The 19423-nt window shown below is 57.0% G+C and overlaps 9 protein-coding genes across 9 annotated transcripts in view; 2 read left to right on the top strand and 7 right to left on the bottom strand.

Moving 5' to 3' along the window:
• Positions 1-1169: 1169 nt before the first annotated feature.
• SDRG_11797 (hypothetical protein) lies at positions 1170-2242 on the bottom strand. Its single transcript, XM_008617851.1, has one exon. It carries the CDS (start codon positions 2206-2208, stop codon positions 1264-1266), a length of 945 nt encoding a protein of 314 aa, XP_008616073.1. The 5' UTR covers positions 2209-2242; the 3' UTR covers positions 1170-1263.
• Positions 2243-3176: 934 nt separating this feature from the next.
• On the bottom strand, positions 3177-3817 carry SDRG_11796 (hypothetical protein). The gene has a single exon (XM_008617850.1). It carries the CDS (start codon positions 3794-3796, stop codon positions 3236-3238), a length of 561 nt encoding a protein of 186 aa, XP_008616072.1. The 5' UTR covers positions 3797-3817; the 3' UTR covers positions 3177-3235.
• Positions 3818-5066: 1249 nt separating this feature from the next.
• Positions 5067-6988, bottom strand: SDRG_11795 (hypothetical protein). Its single transcript, XM_008617849.1, has one exon. It carries the CDS (start codon positions 6963-6965, stop codon positions 5139-5141), a length of 1827 nt encoding a protein of 608 aa, XP_008616071.1. The 5' UTR covers positions 6966-6988; the 3' UTR covers positions 5067-5138.
• A 95-nt stretch (positions 6989-7083) lies between these two features.
• SDRG_11794 (hypothetical protein) lies at positions 7084-7852 on the bottom strand. The gene is made up of 2 exons (XM_008617848.1): positions 7210-7852; positions 7084-7146 (listed from the first exon to the last, which is right to left on the bottom strand). The coding sequence occupies exon 1, from the start codon at positions 7810-7812 to the stop codon at positions 7342-7344; it is 471 nt and encodes a 156-aa protein (XP_008616070.1). The 5' UTR covers positions 7813-7852; the 3' UTR covers positions 7084-7146; positions 7210-7341.
• Positions 7853-9031: 1179 nt separating this feature from the next.
• Positions 9032-10924, bottom strand: SDRG_11793 (hypothetical protein). Its single transcript, XM_008617847.1, has one exon. It carries the CDS (start codon positions 10895-10897, stop codon positions 9104-9106), a length of 1794 nt encoding a protein of 597 aa, XP_008616069.1. The 5' UTR covers positions 10898-10924; the 3' UTR covers positions 9032-9103.
• A 159-nt stretch (positions 10925-11083) lies between these two features.
• Positions 11084-12819, bottom strand: SDRG_11792 (hypothetical protein). Its single transcript, XM_008617846.1, has 3 exons — positions 12249-12819; positions 11577-12202; positions 11084-11527 (listed from the first exon to the last, which is right to left on the bottom strand). The coding sequence occupies exons 1-3, from the start codon at positions 12766-12768 to the stop codon at positions 11297-11299; spliced, it is 1377 nt and encodes a 458-aa protein (XP_008616068.1). The 5' UTR covers positions 12769-12819; the 3' UTR covers positions 11084-11296.
• Positions 12820-14333: 1514 nt separating this feature from the next.
• On the top strand, positions 14334-16203 carry SDRG_11791 (hypothetical protein). Its single transcript, XM_008617845.1, has one exon. It carries the CDS (start codon positions 14337-14339, stop codon positions 16113-16115), a length of 1779 nt encoding a protein of 592 aa, XP_008616067.1. The 5' UTR covers positions 14334-14336; the 3' UTR covers positions 16116-16203.
• A 563-nt stretch (positions 16204-16766) lies between these two features.
• On the top strand, positions 16767-18598 carry SDRG_11790 (hypothetical protein; the record flags this gene model as incomplete). Its single annotated transcript, XM_008617844.1, has 4 exons — positions 16767-16874; positions 16920-17747; positions 17799-18102; positions 18150-18598. The coding sequence occupies 4 exons, from the start codon at positions 16767-16769 to the stop codon at positions 18596-18598; spliced, it is 1689 nt and encodes a 562-aa protein (XP_008616066.1).
• Positions 18599-18976: 378 nt separating this feature from the next.
• SDRG_11789 (hypothetical protein) overlaps positions 18977-19423 on the bottom strand; it is a 3592-nt gene continuing 3145 nt past the window's right edge. The window contains exon 4 of the mRNA XM_008617843.1: positions 18977-19418. Coding sequence (XP_008616065.1) covers positions 19011-19418 — 408 coding nt within the window. The 3' untranslated portion in view covers positions 18977-19010. The remainder of the gene's footprint in view (positions 19419-19423) is intronic.

Below are 19423 nucleotides of genomic sequence, written 5' to 3'. Positions count from 1 at the left end.
GGCTCATCGTCACTTGGCTCGTCGGACCCCGAGTCGTCGTCATCGTCGTCACCGTCGCAGTCCTCCGTACGAGTCGGCTTCATGCGTGGCGGCGTCGTTTCGCACGAAGGGCGGCACGTCGTCTTGCCGCTCACAAGATCGTCGGGGCCGACGCAGCACACCCAGTTCTTGGTCGCGCACGAATCGTGTTGGCGGTGGCACACATGCCACGCGGGCTGCGCCGCCGCGTTGGCGCCGGCCGCGAGCACAGCAGTGAGGCACACGAAGCGTTGCATGGAAGCGTGGAAAAATGAAAATGACATTGCACCACAAGTCGTGCTCGTCAAAGGATCGCCATGGTGTGACCAATGCTACAGCTTGCACCACCTGGAACCCGAACGCTGTCGACGAGCGATCGAAGCTTCTTGACGTCCACACGGTCCGCTACTTTGCACGCGTATGTATCGGAAGGGGCGTTACTAAGGTCGACGGGAACCTAGTACACATCTATAACCCGTCGAACGGATCAGCGATACACATGTACTAGATGCTCAAGGATTCCCTCTGTCGCCCAGGCTTGCTTGCTCGCACACCACAGTGTTGCACGTAACTCCAAGCTCTTCCCGAGCGATGTATGTACCGACTGCAAGCGCGAGCAGTGTACATCCACTCTACCTCGATCACCGAGGAGCGGTTGGACTCCAAGATCGCTGCAGGATTCTCTCTACCACTCAGCACTGTAGCTCCTCCTCTCAGTGTCTAGATGCTGACAGTGACGACCGCACGCAGTGAAATGATTCTGGGATACACGGCAGAAGCTTCAGCAAGCAGCGCGAGAAGCTGCTGGCGTCCCGGTCCATTACCGCACCACGTGCACGATCATGAACACCGACGACCAGAAAACACATGTCTGAGCCTGCAACACGAAACGTTCTACCCTAGCCCTTTTGCGTAATTGACAAGAAGATCGCAGTTCAAGGGTTGACCAGTTGCACTTTATGACCAAACAAACGTGTAGGAGTACGCAAGAAGCCAACTCCTGAGCCCCGACCAAGCGCCCTCAGCTTGGGCCAAACCTCACGAGCGCATTAGGAAGTCCACCATCTTCACTACTAGTATATAATTGCATGTTAAGAACTCATTTCAACAACACAAGAAGCCAACTGCTAGCGATGCTAGAACTCTCAGAGACGTCTTTCAGTGGACAACACGGTCGGTGTTGTTTTATATTCATTTACATGTGACGACGACGATGGTATATAACACAAAGGATTACTCGATGGTTTACGACCGGGCGACGTTGCAGACGCCACTGCAGGTCGCGCCCGTGATGATGCCACCCTGCGTCGAGCCCGTGAGCACGGCGTAGGCCTCGGGGACAAGCTCGACGTAGGCGTCGGTCGTCAAGCCGACGCCCGATGCTTGGAACGAAATGACGCACGTGACGCTCTTGCCCTGCCACGTCACGGTCATCGACTGGTCGCACGACGGCGTGTAGATGTTGGCCCCCGGCGGCTTGGGCGAGCCACAGAAGAGCGTGCCAGCCGGGAAGCGCGACTGGATGCCAGGGCAGTCGACACCAACGTGGTCGGGCACGGCCAAGTTGACCAGGATCGGCGACCCGTTGCCCGGCTGGCTCGATGGCGACGGCGTCGGCTTGGGAGCGTCCGTCGGCGCATCGGTTGGGGTATCCGTGGGGCCGTCGGTCGGATCGTTCGAAGGCTCATCACTCGGCTCATCGCTGGGTTCATCACTCGGCTCGTCACTCGGCTCGTCACTCGGCTCGTCACTCGGCTCATCGCTAGGTTCATCACTCGGCTCGTCACTCGGCTCGTCACTCGGCTCATCGCTCGGCTCGTCACTCGGCTCGTCACTCGGCTCATCGCTAGGTTCATCACTCGGCTCGTCACTCGGCTCGTCACTCGGCTCGTCACTCGGCTCATCGCTCGGCTCATCCGACGGGTGTGAGCCGGAGCCCGAGTCCCACCCGGAGCTCGAGTCAGACGAGTCCCAGTAGCCCGACTTGCGCATCTCAGGCGAGTCCCAGATGCAGTCGCTGCCGCCGGGGCGGCACGTCATCTTGCCCGACTTGACGTCCTTGGGTCCAACGCAGCAGATCCAGCTGTCTTTGGCGCAGTAGTCGTGCTGCATGCTGCACGGCTCGTAGTCTTGCTTGACGTCGGCAACCGCAGCCGCAAGAAGCGCGCTCAAGAGGTAGATGGCCTTCATGGATCGAATTGGAAAATGACAAGTGCAAACGCAGCGCCGGATTGCCAAATCGAACGCGACCGGCTGCCTTGCGCGGCCCCAGCTGTTGCATACAAACACCAAGAGAGTTTGAGTGTATCCTACTTGTGTGTAATGATGCTCTGCGCCGCCGCACGTGCGATGATTCCTGGGTCACTCACATTGCACTCGATTTCGATCTTGCGGTGTCGTTGATTTTGCGGTCAAGCAGTGGAGGACCTTCCAGAGAGGAAGAAGGAAGTGAGTGAGTGAATAGCAAGGTGGACTGAGCGAAGGACGCAAGCTGCACTGTACGTGTACGTAACCACTGTCATGCTATTGGACTCGAATGTAGCGACATCGTAGCGCTACCAGTACTCTACCCTTGAGCCCCGCGTCTTTGCCACCGCCATCGTGCCCCTTTTGAACGCTTGTAAGTTATATCGCTCTGCAATCATTCCTCAGACACGATTCCCAGCAACCAGTCCACGTCTGGGTCGCATTGCCCGCCTCTCGAGGCGCTATGCTCGCTGTCTCTGCGACGCTACCCAGCGCCAACGGCATAGCCACGAGGTAGACACTGGCGTGTGGGACGGCGACGACGCACACACCGACCTACAGCCACGTTCGATCTCAACCATGGAGCAAACACATCGTAAAAATACGCGATCCGAACGAATGCAAGGGACTGCGCCAGGCGTGCAAAGCTACTCCGTTTCGAATACTACGCGCAAATGGCGTGAAATGTGCTCTTGTTGGATGCTTTTTACCTGCATTTTTGGACCGAACTCACCCATGCATTGATTCATTGGGCAAGACGACGTTCGTTTCTCCAGGACAGGACACTGACAGCTCAGATCCTGACAATATTTCGCAGTATTTGCTTGTCAACGTGCCAACATGCTATCGGCAGAAACCGCCGTTGTGTGCTATCTCCAAGTGTGGACGTTTCAAATGTTGGTATTTCGAAGTGGTGCAAAAGGAGATTGAATTAATGTACAAAAACGACGAGACAGTTGATAAAGTGTGCTTACGAGCGGGCGACGTTGCAGACACCGGTGCAGGTGCCGCCGAAGAGCTGGCCGCCATACGTCTCGCCCGTCAAGACCTTGTACGCCTCGGGGACAATCTCGACATACGCGTCCGTGGTGAGACCGACGCCCGAAGCCTGGAACGAAATCACACACGTGACGCTCTTGCCCTTGTACGAGATCGTCATCGACTTGTCGCACGACGGCTCGTAGACGTTGGCCCCCGGCGGCTTGGGCGAGCCACAGAAGAGCGTGCCGGCAGGATGACGCGACTGGATACCGGGGCAGTCGACGCCGACGTGGTCGGGCACGGCCAAGTTGATGAGAATCGGCGAGCCGTTGCCTGGCTGGGGGGCCGCCGTGGGGGCCGATGTAGGGGCCGACGTCGGGGCCTTCGTGGGGGCGACCGTGGGGCCAGCCGTCGGCGCGTGAGTGTACGTCGTCGGGGCAGGGGTCATCGTCGGCGAGAGGCTCGTCGGCGCTGGGGGGTCTGTCTTGTTGTCGCACGACTTGGCGGCATAGGCAACCGCGGCCGCGAGGAAGATGGAGAGAAGCTTCATGGTAGTCGTTGGTTGGTGGCGTGCAAAATGCAAAGTGAGCTCTCAACCTGCAAAGATCTCGCTTCAGTAATGGTCGCCGCGGTGACATGGCAAACATGTGGATTCGTGCAAGCGACCTGTGGACCAGAACCGAATGTCGTTCCAGTTGCATAAAATAGTGTGCATAGGTACATCAACCTGCCTGCTCCTAGGACCTCGCTGCTGGTATGGACATACAGCTCCCCACACCATGAATGAGACACAGCAGAGCGTTTGATCTAGCTATTGCTGCTCGGCTTTGTGTTCGTGCGAGGCAGCTCTGATAGGAAATGGAATGCCATGATTTAACACTATTTTAATCCGGAGACGGTCCACATGTCTGGCTCGAGCTTGTGGATGGTTGGAAGTAGATATTACATGAGCAACAGCCGGCTGCAAAGAGTCATGCCGAACAACACAACTTGATTCGCACCATCACCCTACGACTGTGCACGACTGTGTATCTTAGCACTTGCTAGTTGGAGCCCTTGGACATTGGCGGGTCAGGCCAAGTGATAGCCTTTGCCTCACGACTATGCAACGCAATACTATGAAGATGGACTATAGATGAGGAAAGTGGCCTCATCTAAGCCCAGGTGTCGATCGCTAGGATTCTGCCTCATTACCGACATGTTTGCCGGAGAAGCAACGCTAGTGACATTGAAATTCGAACGTGTTACGACGCGCGCGTGCACGCAGGGAGGGGTAGGGCTATTGGCTTGTCACGCTCGGACTCGTACGCAAAGCAAGGTACACTGCACCAATGCTCTGCTGCAAAACCACTTGTGTGGGCGGGACATGCGAGTCGAATGGTTCAAAGCTGCAGCAGCCTCTCCACGCTTCAACTTATAGCTACCACTCATATTGCTTGCTCGTGCTCCACGTGCAAGCATGACGTGGACTCTGCAACTGCTCGGAAGTCTTGACAAGGGTTGGCGTCGCTGCTGCTGTCGTAGCTGCAGGCAGCTGAGTTAATGCAGTCGCCTAAGGTGGAGCAGCTCGAACTGCAGACAGAGCGCCACTCACCGCGCAGATTTTGATGGCAGGATCGAGGTCGACTCACCGCTTGGCAACCGCGTCCTTGCAGCAGTGCCATCTTAGTAGAGCTGCTGAGATTGAAAAAGTCTCGAGTCCTAGCTTTCCTAGCGTCAACCTGAAGGCATTTACCGGTATGCCCTTGCTACGACTGTCCCGCGAACCTCTGTGGTTGGTCAGAATTTTTGCGAGATGATGTAGCAATGTCCGCACAGTCGCCATAACACTCCGATATATTGTCTTGGTCCGAGTAGACACATCCATGTACTGTACTAGTATATCATAGCAGCTACTGTGAGCCGCCGTTCGCGCAGTCGTTGCCATCCCACTGACATGCAGCCGTCCAGCAGTTGAGTTGACAAACCTTGTCGCCGACTTCAATGTTGGAGCAAAGCGGGCTGCAGACAGCGTGGCACCCAGCTGCAAACGTCGCCTTGCAGTAGTCGCTGCCGTCCAGCACAGCCTGTCGAGATGCAATGGCGCCCGTCGTGGGCACGGCAGCGATCGGGTTGTTGCTGAGATCGATAAACAGAGTGGGCTTGGCGTCCACAAGGTGGCGTGGCCACTGCGTGAGGCTGTTTTGTGCGGCTTCGAGCCGCGTCAAGCGTGGTAGCGACGCGAGCGCGGCCTCGGGGAGAGTGGTGAGGCGGTTGGTCGACACGACGAGTCGCTCAAGCGCCGAGAAATTGGCTAAAAACGGCGGCATCTCAACAAATGCATTGTCGTTGAGAACCAGCCATGCCACGGTCGCCCACGAATTGCGGACCGTGTTGGGCAGTTGCGAGAGGTTGAGACAGCCCGTGATTGAGAGTGTTTGCAAGTTGGGCGGCAACTCCAAGAGGGCTTCCGGAATGACGTTTAGTGGAACGTAGCGCAAATTGAGCGATATCAACGACGATGGCCACGACGCATTGTTGTGCTTGGCCCATGACGTGGCATGTCCAAATTCAACCGTGAGACCGTAGAGGTTACCAAACCGCGCCAAGAGGTGCAGATCCGGCAGTTGCGTGCAGTTGGAGAGATGCAGGTAAAAGAGGCGGTCGCCGATACGGTCGCTCGATATTGTCGCCGCATCGATGGACATATTGTCGTGGCCGTTGAAATGGTAGTAAATACACTGACACGTCGACGTCAACCACGGCGCCACCGCGAGTTTGCAGTTGGCGGGACAGGCGGGCCGCGGTGTTAGCACCATAGCGAGCACAGCACTTCCAATGACGAGATGCACCGCTAAAAACACATGCGTGAAGCGCGACCGCGGTTTTCGAAACGAAAGCGTGTCCTTGACCGACGCCAGCGCGCGAAGGTGTCCCGAGAGGAGCCGGCTGGACGCTGCGGGCGCGGCGACCGCAAAGACACTCTGCACGAGCTGGCGCGAGCTAACGTAGCTCATGCCAAAGAGCACGAGCTTCTCCACGAGATCGACGAGTGTACCAGGAACCAAGCAGCGCGTCAAGAGCACATACTCGGTCGTCCACGCCATGCCATACCCCAAACGCTTGTCGCGCATCGTGACGGTGACCATCGGCGGGAGGAAAAATGCCAAGTTGACGCCGGTGGCCAAGAGAAAACCGAAGAAGGACGAGAAGAAGAGCGCCATGTGATGCCGCACGAACGGGTGCGACGAGTAGTAGAGCCATGGTGGAAGGAGGCAGGACGCGGCAAGCGTGAGCGAGTAGGCGGTCGTGACGGCACTTGAGACTGCACTTGCGCTAAGCTTGTACGCTTGTATGAGCTGCACACTTGAGACAATGCACTGGATCGCTTGTGGGAGCCAAATGGGCGCCTTTCGAAGAAGCGACGTGCTACTGGTGGTATGGTGCCGACAGCGTGCAGGTACAAGCATTTCGATCGCTGCCGCCAAGTGCAGCAGTGCGAATACCCCATACAGCGGGCCTGACGCAGTTTGCATGGCGTAGACTTCAAATTTAATCGCGGTCGACGGTGTGCCCGTGACCATGAGCATGCTCGTGAGCGCGAGGTAGACCGCCGACGCAATGAACTTGAGAAAGCTAATGATCAGGAATGGACGGCGCAGAGTGTACTCGATCGACGGCGGCGCGGGTCCTGCTGCGGGGCCAGCCGGCGCGACGAGGACGCGGCTATTGCGTTGCATTGATCAAGTTTTCTCGCGTCGTGGGCAAGGACCGAAAAGTGGGTCGCATATATTGTTTTTGTATGTATATTTAGCACGAGCATAACATATCCCAAGATGGATCTCTTGTTGATCACATGCGGATGCCATTTATGGGTTTGTCAACAATTTTCCAACGATTTTGCGCTCGTTTTTGCTCTTTCTAATTCCAACACGAACATGTCCGATCGACCGTTCGTGTGCTCTTCATACGAGTACGCAGTACCTCGATCCTTTGCAACTCGGCGCTGACACTACTATGGACGACAAGCGCACGTCTTGTTTTGTGTCCCTGCAGGGTTTAACCAGGATGGGGTTTAGGTCTGGGATAGAAGGCAAGGAGACATGTACTACAACATTAGCACCACCAACCGGGCGGCGTCTTCAAAGGCGAGCTAGGGGGCATGGCCCGAGCGAGAAACGCCTGCACGCAAGGCGACACTGCGGCCCAATGGTCGGCGTCGACGTCGTGCTGGCGTCGGCGGACGTCATTGCGCCAGAACGACGCAACGTGCCACAGCACAAAGCTACCGCTGCCGAGGCCTACATACGCAAGGGGCACGTAGCTGGACGCGGCGGACGCCGCTATGCCAATGTAGACGAGCCACTCAGCATGGCGCGTCATGGTGGTCGCGGCCTCGAGCGACGCGCGGCGGGCGGCCGTGTGCTGGTGCAAGCAGTAAACGTACATAGCCTCACCAGCGAGCTTGGCAGGAGGGACTTGGATGCTAGAGGCGGCCACAGAGTACGGGAGGTACCGACTCGGCAGGAAGAAGAGGCCGCTGAGGAGCGCCGCGAGGACGCCAAAGGCGACGGCGACAGCGAGCATATCCCCGTCCTGCGCTGCATCCTGGCGGTCCGAAGCGCGTATCTTTGCTCGATCTTGCCGCTGATTGGCTTTGTTTTTATCACAACCGTCGCGATATGTTTTAAATATTGATATTCTTTTGCTATATTGAGACTATACGGGGAATATAGATTCAATATGAGTATGTTTAGAAATTTGCCGCAAGGCCGGGCGATCGACACTGTCAGATTTTGCATCCGTGCGCCGCCAAAGGCGCTGTATAATGTATAGCTCGCGCACGCTAACGCAGTTGACGAAAAGGCCGAGGACCACCGAGTAGAAATGACAAGACATGCCTGCGCTCGCCTGAGTGATCGTCACGATGCGGCGACCACCATGTACCAGCTGACCATGTACTGGTCTGCTGTACGGTAGAGGACGCGAACAAGGTGTCGCTCCAACTTGAATAAGGAGCGATGGTTTTGCAATACCAACACGACCATGATACCTCGGAAGCGCACCGCTTGTCAACTATAGAAAAGTTCTAGGGGCACCGAGAGACAGCGCGCTGTGGGCGCAGCAGCAGGAGTTTTGAAGGCTAACGTTAGAAATGTCCGCAGTATCGAGCGCGTATAGATGCGCCAACGCTCACATAAGCTTAGCTTTGTCCAGCGATGCGTCTTAAGCGATGCACTACTATGGATAGTACTGTCATCGCGATTGCAGCTTTGCTGGACCGGGGACATGCAACAATTTGGCTAAATATGGTTATATCTGGTATACACCATATTTAAGAGTTTCGACGATTTCTCTTGTTCTACACATCAAACAGCAGCGTGACATAGCATTTCGTGCTCTCCAAAGTGTCTGTTATCGATGTGCCAAGCTTGGGCGATTCCATTTTCAAACGCGTTTTGGTCGATCAGAGTGCTCAACGAGGGATCGACGGGCGTCGCGGGCCCTCAACTGCATTTGATTGGTTTAAAAAATTTCAATATAACCAATCAAATCGACTAGAAGTCATTTAAAAAGTATGCCAACCAATATCTTTGAAATCGTATGTCGATTTAATCCTCTGAAAACTATTATTTCACGGCATCTGCCTACGCTGGGTGAGCCTAAAATACCACCTGGGGCTTATAAGCGGCATACTGTGCCGATAATAAAGTGCAATATATGGCATATGCCAACAACCATGCCAAAACAGACGCCGCCCAGCTCCCACAGCTCCGCATGTGCACGTTCTTTGCCACGGTGTCAAATCAAAACTACCTTGCATTATGGTGGATGACATTATTGTACTCAGCGCTTCATCCCTCCATAGAGGTTTCTTTCACTGCGAACCACCGCCCGCGCAGTCGCCGAGGTCCCACGCGCACGCTTCGTCAAAGCAGTTGAGTTGACACACACGGTCGCCGCGCTCGGACCGGGAGCAGCTCGGCGAGCAGCTGCCACTGCAAACATTTCCGAGCGCAGCACAGAGCGGTGTGCCGTCCAGAACAACTGCTCCCGAGCTGATAGCGCGCGTCAGCGCTGACGGGAGACTCGGGAGGGGAGCGATCGGGTTGTTGCTGAGATCCATGTCCAGCTCGGGTCTTGCTGCAAAGAGGTCCGTCGGAAACGCTGTGAGGTTGTTTTGGGCTAGCTTGAGAAAGGTGAGCGATGGCATCGCTTCTAGCATCGCGTCGGGAACGGTCTGTATCTGGTTGCCAGAGAGCACGAGCACCTCGAGGCCCGTGAGCCCACTCAGCCAGCTCGGCACATCGGTCAGCTGGTTGCTGTTGAGAACCAACGAGCCCACGTGGCGCCACGACGACACGAGCGACGCTGGTAGCGTGTCCAGATGCGCACTCCCCGCAATGGTCAGCGTCCTGCACTGCGCCGGTAGCGTCGTCAAGGCTTGCGGTATACTCGAGAGGTTGGAGTAGCGAACGTTGACGGCCATGATCTGGTCGGGCCACCCGACCGGGCCGAGACTCCAGTCGGTGAGATTCGAAAACTCAATCGTGAGGCCGAAGAGTCCGTGGAATGGCGCCAAGAGCGAGAGGTCCAACCCGTGCTTGAGTCGACACCCGGTCAACTGAATGTGAAAAAGGTCGGGGCCGAGAGCGTCGGGGGATAACAGCACGGGCGCGTCAGGGTCCACACATTCGAGGTGGTAGTAGGTACAGTGACACCCTTGGCTAAACCACGGTGCGGTCGCCAGGCGGCAACCGCTCGGACAGGTCGGTTTTCGACAGGCGTGTACGATAGCATACACCGCAACGGCCACGCCTAGTAGCATGTGGAGTGCAACGTAGACGGCGAGAAGTCGGCGGCGTGGACGGTCCACAGCGCGCTTGACAGCAGCGAGAGACGGGCCCACCGGGCTAAAGCTCAACGTAGTTGTCGCCGCCACCGTGGGCGTCACATCGGGCGTGACCACGCGAAGAAGGCGCTGGACGTTGACCCAGCTCGCGAGACGCAGCGTCATTTTCTCTAGTAAATCCAATGGCGAGTTTGGCACGAGGTACCGGATAAGGAGCGTGTACTCGGTGCCCCACGCAAGCGAGTTGATGGCCTTGAGGTCGTACACTTGGACGTAGCCGACGGGCACGACAACAAATGCAAGCGCAAAGCCGGTCGCAAGCAGGAAGCTCGAGAGACTCGTAAAGAGGAGGTAGTAGTGCTTTCGGTCGGGGTGCGACGCCGCAAACACGAGCAGGAGCGGACTCGACACCGCCGAGACACCGACCAAAATCGCATTGATCGTCGCGAGTTGCGTGTTGACTGCGCGTTCGCTGAGGTAATAGGCCTGCAGCACCTGCGCGGTGGTCACGAGACCTTGCAGCGCGAGCCGCGGCGCACTGAGCAAGCCAAACGACGGCAGCCACTCGACGTTGCAGCGCCAAGACGACACGGTCCGGCGTCGGCAGTAGCGCGGCAGCAAAATATCGAAAATGCCAGCGAGATTCAACAACGCAAAGCCAAAAAAGAGCGGCGCGGTCAGCGTTGGGCCCGCAAACACTTGGACTGCAAGCTGCTCGGTTGTGAGCGAGAAGCCCACGAGATACCCGAGAATGAGGCAGTAGGCGCCCGAGAGCACGTATTTGACGATCGCGATGGTGTATATACACGACCGCAGCATCTGTCGACAAGGTACCGCAAAGCGCGTTGAAGTAGAACTGTCAGGAATAGACTGCACGGTTATAAGATCCAGCCTTTCTAACGATGAGACCAACGCCACCGTCGGCGTTGGCGATTTCTGAAGTAGCAGTCGGTCGACGGTGGCCTTCCCTTTGGTGGGCTTCCTCTGGCTCCTTGTCGCTCCCGTTGCTATAGCGGGGTCTGACGCTCGGACGCCGACCGAAGCGGTGCCCGTGCCGTTATAGATGAAGTTAATTCAACTGGACGGACCAGTGGATGAGATGCAATATGAAGAGCGACCCGCCTTTCTGCCTCTGCGGTTTAGCGACGTTAGCGACACTGCGGACGAAGCTTACGTCATACAGTACTATCCAAAATCGACTCGATTGGGTGGCTTGCCTTAGTTGGCAGCGACAGCAAGGACAACGACCGCCATCGAAACGAGGGCCGAGGTGGCGCTGGACGTGGCCTTGGGCGCGGTGGTCACGATCGTCGGCGCCGTCGTCGTCGTCGTCGCGTTGGTCTTGGGCGCCTTGGTCAAGACAACCTTGTCGCATGTGAGCTCCTGGTCCTTGCAGGTCTGCGCCTTGGGGGCGGGGCACTCGGCGTCCGAGTACTTTTGCACGCAAATCTATCAATATATCAGCACATGAGCTTGGCGGCGAGTCGGATCGTTGTACCATCCAGCAGTCGGTACCGCCGTTGGGGATGTCGGACGCCTTGACGCAGCCGAGGTCCTTGCACTTTTGCGTGTCTTCTGGCATGCCGATCGCGTTGCAGTGGAACATGCAAATGTCGGTGGTCGTCGAGGCCGCGCTCGCGTTGCCCGGCGCCCAAATGCCGAGCGTGCAGCTCGAGTCGGACGCGACAAGCCGACGCGACGCGCACGCGAGCGTCGGGAACTTGGCGTCGGCGAGTGGCGCCTTGAGGTAGCGCGTGTTCCGGGCGTTGAAGGCGTCGAAACGCAAGTGGTTGTTGCGCATGACCATCTCGTCCGAGAGAAGAAGCATGCGGCCGTGGAAGCCGCGGACAATGTCGGACGAGGCGTCACGCGGCATGCGCATGGCGTGGACGACGGCCGGGAACGCCAAGTCGTCGGTCGCGATCCACTGCGACCAGCCCTCGCCGGCCATGAAGACGAGCTCGTCCGACTTGAGGACCGGCTGCACCCACTCGTTCTTGATCTGGATATAGAGCCCCGTTGTCGGATCCGGGTTGGCAATCACTTGATGCTGCGCGTTGAAGAAGACGGGCGCCGACGTAAAGAGACCACCGCCAAGGTCCGTGTGCGCTTCGAGCGAAAACTCTACGTAGCTGCATGAGATGGGGCGAGTGTAGGAGCGATACTGTACCTTGCGTCTCGTCCGCAACGTCGTCCGACGCCGGGTTGGTGTACGCGTGAAAGTGCTCGAGGTGCTTGCCCTGCTCGACAATGTCCTGGACAAGCGACGTCTGCGTCGTCGCATCAAGGAGCTTGGCGAACGTGAGCGTCGCCGTGTTCAAGACCGCGTTGAACGACCCGAGCGCCGACACGTACTCGGGGCACGACGCGAGCAAGCTCGATGGCACCGTGCTCACGTCCACGTTGGTGCTAAGCGTTCGCCGCATCGTGCCATCGACCATGAGCTTGCGCATGACGTCCGCATGCGGCGTCGCCACGCAGCGCGCGGCCGCCTCCACGTAGGCCAGGCGCGCGGCCTCGAAGCCATCGATGTTCTTGAAGGCCACGATGCCCGTTGTCTGCAGCGCATCGATGGTCTCGGCGGCCGCCGCCGGCGCGGCCATGTCCACGGCCGGGATGGTATACGTCGGGTACGTGGCAGCCTGAGCGGCGCTGACGAGCAGCGCAGAGAGGGCGAGGACGAGCTGCATGCTAAGGACCGGGCGGCAAGTTGGCGAATGACACAGGCGCGGCTACTGCGGTCGCTGGATATGGTGTCCAATATTATTTAATGACTGGATATTTGTATAGTTTTGCATTTTAGTGCATTAAAATGCAGCTGGGTGGCCTCCCACTCGAGGTTTCTATGGGACATCTAGCACCCTTATATGAGGCATTTGATGGCCTTGGATTAGGACATGGGCTTGCTTGGATTCGGATTCATACTTGGAATAAAAACACCTTGTTGAGCGTATTGATTAGCTGTGTTTTAAAAGCGCCACGAGCCCTCCTTGCCTGATTAGACCGAATTGACCTAAAACGAGGACGAATTTCGGCGCGTCGTCGTCGATCGCCAGATGGACCGCAATTGTTGACTTGCACAAGTGGCGGTGACACACAGCAACGGGTTAAACGCGGCGTGCGCGGGTTCAACGTGGGTCCTACCACCGAGTACGCGCGCTGTCTAATGACACGCTATTTTACGGGCGTCTGCAAGGTTGCCGACCGGCGTACAGAGTGCAAGGCGGCTGTCTGGTATCGCACGCGAGGGTGATGGGCTCCTGCATAGGCGAGGCTACATGGCTGGATATTGCGACGACGAATAAGAGAAGGTCTCGAACAACGTAGAGTTTCGAACGAATGTCGACAGCGACCTTGAGCCACAGAGCAGGGATCGAAGGGAGCTTGATAACAAAGCGCGGTCGTTCGATTGCAGCTTTCTTGTAGTACGTCATCGCTTGGCAAAGGGACGCTCAATGTCTGCATGCCAACGACACTGCGTGCGCCAAGGCAATTCAAAATTGCGTGTGTTTAGACAGTCCACACCAACAGGTTAAACGCGATCGAAAGACAGGCTCTCAATAGACAACGCGACGGTCCACCGAGATGTGTTGACGTTGTGTGCGATGTCACAGCACTAGCGTCGACAACTCCTAGGCATCGTCGACGCGACCTCATATTATGGCCTCGTATTGACAATTGCAAAGTTGAATCAAAGTGTTTCGAAGAAGTACAGTAAACGCCGAGGGGTAGAAGTGGTCAGTTGCTGCAACTCGTGCCTCGAGCCAATCCAACGCAAAATCGAATATTGTTGACGCTGGCACCGCACTGAAGAACTCGTTGAAGATGGTGTTCGTCTTCGGCGTGCTTCGAGCGGCCTCTCTTTCGGAGCCATACACAACCCCACGCAAACATTAGCGCTGGCTGCATCGAGTATATATAGTTTCAGTATCAATGTATCAATCGTACCGAAGGCGAGTCAGGGAGTTCTGGCGCCACTAGCTACGCTCCAAGCCATGGTTATGGCACTCGCCCTACTCTGCGACCGGCGAATGCCTCTTTGCGACTTGGCTTGTCGTGTCTCGGACGCTTCGTCTCGTTGTGGAGGACCGTTCAACACTCTCGTCCCAAGGTGGCTCGCTGGATTGTATCGACGAGGCGATGCGATGAAGTAGTTACGGCGTTAGTAGAAAGAACTACACTCTAATTTAAGCTACGCGTACTACAGTAGTACTGTTATCATCGGAAACCTATTTCGGTCTGCGCTCCATTGCGCGAGATGCGGCGCGCCTTCGTCGCTGTCGCGCTTCTCAAGCACGCAGCATCATGCGTGTACCTTCTCCTCTTGGGCCTCCTCATGCTCTTTGCCAAGCCATCGGACCAAGTCAAATTCCAAGTCTACGCCATGAAGACGCTGAGCGCGCCCTTGTACTTGGCCTTTGCTTGTACGCATCTACTCGGCGCGATTTCGCTGTTGGTGCCGATCCGCTACCGTCGGTCGATGACACCTCTGCGCTGGCGAAGCCTCTCGGTGCCGTCCCGTGTTGTCCAGCTCGGCAATGTGGTGGAAACAACTGTCCAGCTCTTGCAGGCGTGGCGGCTCAGCATGTATACGGTTGACGTTGACGTCGCTGTCGCGTACGCCCTGCTCGTGAGCATAGCGGCAATCTCGACGCCGTGGCCCGCACGGTCGGACGCAGCCCGTTTGGTCAACAGCCTCACAAGCTTCGGGCTCTCGACAGGGTTCTACCTTGTCGTCGTTGTCCCCGCGCTCCTCGTCGCGAAATTCGTCGACCCGCGTGTCGGCTATTCGTCCAATTGGACGGTGCGCTACACGCTCCTGACACGCTTTTTGGCGCCCAATACCGCGCTGGATTTGCTGGAAAAGGTCATTTTGTTCTCGGCGAGTCTATGGAACGTCCGACAACTGGTCGACCCGATGCTGTTTCTGCGCTCTTCGATCGTAGCCCCGACTGCAAGGACCAGCCGCGCGATCGGTCCGCTCGTCTCGTCCTTCGACCGGTGGGCCCCGCAGAAACCACCGCGGTGTTACGGGTGGCACAAGTGGGTCAAACGCGGGCTGGTCGCGTACTCGTTCGGGATTGGACTCGTGTCGGCGATCGCGGGGCTGAGCGTCGCGGTGTCGCCCCGCCGTTGCCCCCCCGAATGCCGCATGGTCACGACACCGTGGTGGACGACGAGTTGTACATGCGCTTTGCTTCGCATCGAGTGCAACGACACCAACACTGAGTACGCCACAAGGCTCTTTACATCCAACCAGCTGGGCTCAATGCTGTTTTATGTCCAGTGGGTGCGCTGTCCGCTGCCCGACGGACTCGACATCTCGTCCTTATCGCAATTCCCGCAACTCTACGGACTCACGGTGCAGTCGGCGCAGCTGCCAGCCAACTGGTCGCTGCCCAATGGCGCGTCGTGGCCATCCAACTTGCTCTCGCTCAACTTTTACGATACGCCGTTTATGGACGTCCCACCCGCCTTGTCGGTCCTACCAACCTACTGCCAAACGCTGACACTGTCGCGGAGTCTAATGACGTCGGCGCTTCCACTGACACGACCGTCGTCATGGTCGAACCTCGCGGCGCTGCTCTTGTCCGACAACCAGCTGCGAGAGTGGCCAAACTGGATGCACGAGCTCCGCGCCCTTGAGCGGTTGGATGTCTCGTCGAATCAGCTGACGTCGATCCCCGAGACTGAACTAATATCGCTGCCGGCGCTGAGTCGCCTTCAGGTGGCCCAAAACCGAGTACCGACGCTGCCATATGCGCTACTTGCGGCCAAACCGGCGCTTGTGCTGGATGTGAGCAACAACCCGATTGAGACGGTCATGTCCGACGCCGTCGCCGCGCGAATTGCGGACCGGCAGGTGCTTGTGGACGGAAGTCCGTACTGTCTTGCTGGCGGCGACGGCTGCAACGCCGTGTGTGCGCCGACGTGCTCCAACCTCGCGCGCGGCAACAATGTGTGCGACCGCAGCTGCTATAACCCCGAGTGCGCGTTTGATGCTGGTGATTGCGCCGCGAACGGTACTCAGTGGTAATTTTTGTGAATGAAGCCCTTTTTGACCAAATTTGGCAAGGAAGTTTTACGAATAGATAGATAGCAGATTGATGTTACTAATAATGTCAACAGACTACGTTATAAAACGGGAATGTACTAGCACTGACCCGCCATATTGGTTTATGCCAAGACCGGTCGACCTGGCGTCAGGCATACTTTAGGGTCTCACCCGCGACCACAAGCACCGTAGGGCGACCACGGAAGAGCAAGACGAGCCCCGCGCCGCCGCCTGCGCAGCCACGGCCCGGCAAGCGAATGAAGAAGAAGGAGATTGTTAGTCTCAACGCAAGCCTTTGTAACAACGAAGTTAACGCCAAACACGTTCATACATATGGTGCGACCGTTGGTGTCGGAATACAATCTCGACCGGTTGTCTTTGATTTAGCAAAGTGCTACACTTATGTGACGCAGGAAGGGGCGTACCGAGTGGAAGTTCAATGTATATAGAGATCCAAATTTCTTAATGATTCATACACTCCTTCATTTCGGCGACCCAGGATTCATTGTCGGCTTTTCACTTCGCCCAAGACTTTTGCCCTGCCCGTTATTGACGTTGCTAAGAAAAGGCACATAGGGGTAGGGGTACGCTCCAAAGATAGTACTTGAAGCATCATTGAAAGCAAGACCGGACATGGGGCAAGGCAGGGTGGCCGACGTCTCTGCCGCTGGTCGCCGTGTCCGTTGGAGCCGTCTTGCGTTATCGCTGAGCGTCGCCTCGTTCCTCAAAGTCTCGACGGTGGTACGCCTATATGTATTCACATTCTGGGTCGTTGACAGCGTGTAGCCGCTCACGGCCTACATCTCCGAGTACCTTCCGTGGACAGGCAAGCTCTCGCCGCCCCTTGCGTATGCCAACTATACTGACTTCGTTTCGGCCGAGCTCAGCCGCAGCCGCGCAATGTACTCGAACGCAACGATACCAGATGACAGCTTGTACTTTGTCGACAAGCCCAACAACGCCCAAGTGGCCCGTGCGCTTCTGCGCTTGGGACGGCCGCCGAGTATGTCGTTCCGCACATGCTTTGAGACGCAGCTTCCGGGTCTTCCTGGGCTCGTATTTTACACCAACCGCACCATGGAGATGCTCTGCGCGGCCATGGTAGCGCCGAACGCGAGCGCTGTTGACTGGACCACCCAAGGCTCGTGCTTCCAGGCCACACTCTGCACGCTCTCAACGGGCTATGTGTGCTTTTGGCTCCAACCTGGGAACGTTGTGCACCGCGGAAGCAGCGATGCGACGGCCATGACGCTCACTTATATCTACTACGAGTCGCGATTTGGTCCGTGGATCTGGTTCAAATTCGGCTACCGCTTGGCCTCGACGCTCTTTGTGTGGTATCGGCTCTGGCATGGGTACTACAAACACGTATATGCTCTGGACCGCGTCTTGCAAAGACAAGGGCACCGCGCGACGCTGCCGAGCGGCGTCTGGTCGTACGAACTCGTGGTCGGGGACCCGACAGCGATAATCCTCATGGACCCGTCGGTGGCGACGTTGTACTTTGTAGACATTTGGCTCAGCGTCACCAACCTCGCGGTTGCCATCATGCAAGTCGCACAGACGGGCAGCCTCGAGCACGTATTTCGAAGCACGTGGTACCTATCCCGCACCGTACGCTTCATGGTCGATCGGTGGTGTCTCGAGTCTTCTCTTGTTGATTAGGTGTGGTTTGCCTACTGGGGTCTCTGCCTCGTCTCGTTTTTTCTCAAGCGCTTTCGTAAAGAACGACTATTTGCGGACGTGGACCCGACTATTTTGGCGATGGCCGTCATGGTCTACGGCCCGTTGCTTACGTGGATGAACGGGCATATTCCGGTCTTCACGTGGCTGTACCAATGGACGTTCACCGTCGGTGTACCCCCCGGATCGGCCAATCAAGTGATCGAGTCCTGTCTCGGGTGCATCGTTTACGTTCAACTGATCACAAGTATTCCGCTACTCTATGGTCTCACGACCCCGTACTTTAGTACGTAGCGCTGTTCTCAAAGTCGTCATGCGCTCATGAACACGTAGACACGGCCCGACGCGCAAAGCAATTGAAAGCCGATATCGACTATGCTAGTTTTCACTACAACAACATCAAGAACCGAGTCACGCTGGGCACACTGCGACGTCGCCCACCACGACAGAAGGCGCGCGGGGGCACCGTGCACGCAATCATGGAGACGTACCCGCAGCTCAAGGCCACACCGACCATCAATTTGCGTGCGACCGACTGCTTTGTACTCTGCTACTGCGACGGCCAGCTCTACGAACGCCTGCGAGTGAGCTTGTTGCAGTGCTTGGACCGACGAAGCGCCGACGAAGTAATCGCGCACAGCACCGAACCCTCCGAGTTTGTCGTCAACCTCTTGCGCCCGGCCCCGCTGTTTGACCTTCGGGACAAAGGTGCGGGGCCTACTCCGCCCAGCAAGCCGTACGCGATGCACCACGCGACCACTCTCTCCGTGTGGTGCATTTAATAGACATGTTATGTTAGTTGCTTTGTGCAGTCAATTTGTTGTCGAGTTCTCAAGTGTTGTGGTCTAGTGTGGTGCAGAGAAAATTTCAATGTTTCAATGGATCACTGAATGCAATGCACGTGGCGACCGTCGTACATATGTACCCCATCGCTAGTGATCGAAATGTCACCTAGCAATGAATATGGCACTAGAGTCCATGCGAGGACGCTCGTGTCACTGTTAAATTGGCCGCATTGCCCTAACCCTACCCTACCCTAACCCTACCCCGAACGATGAACTCACGAGCTCCTCTCAAATCGCGTCGACGCGTACGCGATCGATGCGTCATCGAGTGGACTCGCTTGCTCCTCGACACTGACAAGACAAAAAGATACCTGCTGCATATCCATACAAAAAGGATAGTGTTTAGGTCTTAGACCATGGGGTGCCAGTCGCGGCACAAGGACGGCAGCGACGTTCGATGCAGGCGCTCTGCCATCGGCACGGCGTGCGTATCACAAAAAGCACGGTACTCGTCATACGCCGCGTCGACGACGTCAAACGGTTTATCGCCGATCGCCATCAAGTCGGCTTCGAAAAAGTAGCGGCGGGGCGGCGGCGTCACCGTGTAGGTGGTGGCACTCGTGTCGTGGGCACAGAGCACACGGACGGCGTCGGCTTGAGCGTGGTCGACTTCGTCTTGGTACGTGATGCCCAGTTGGAGCCACCGGGCAGCCTTGGCGACAGGCGTGGGCGCTGAAGCGATCGATGCTTCGAGCGCGGTCTTGATCCAGGTGGTCAAAGTCGAAAAAATGAGCCGATCGACCGCGATGAACGACGTCTCGG

Source organism: Saprolegnia diclina (genome assembly GCF_000281045.1).
Source record: "Saprolegnia diclina VS20 unplaced genomic scaffold supercont1.44, whole genome shotgun sequence".
Classification (NCBI taxonomy): domain Eukaryota; phylum Oomycota; class Saprolegniomycetes; order Saprolegniales; family Saprolegniaceae; genus Saprolegnia; species Saprolegnia diclina.
This window is presented reverse-complemented; position numbering and strand designations above follow the sequence as displayed.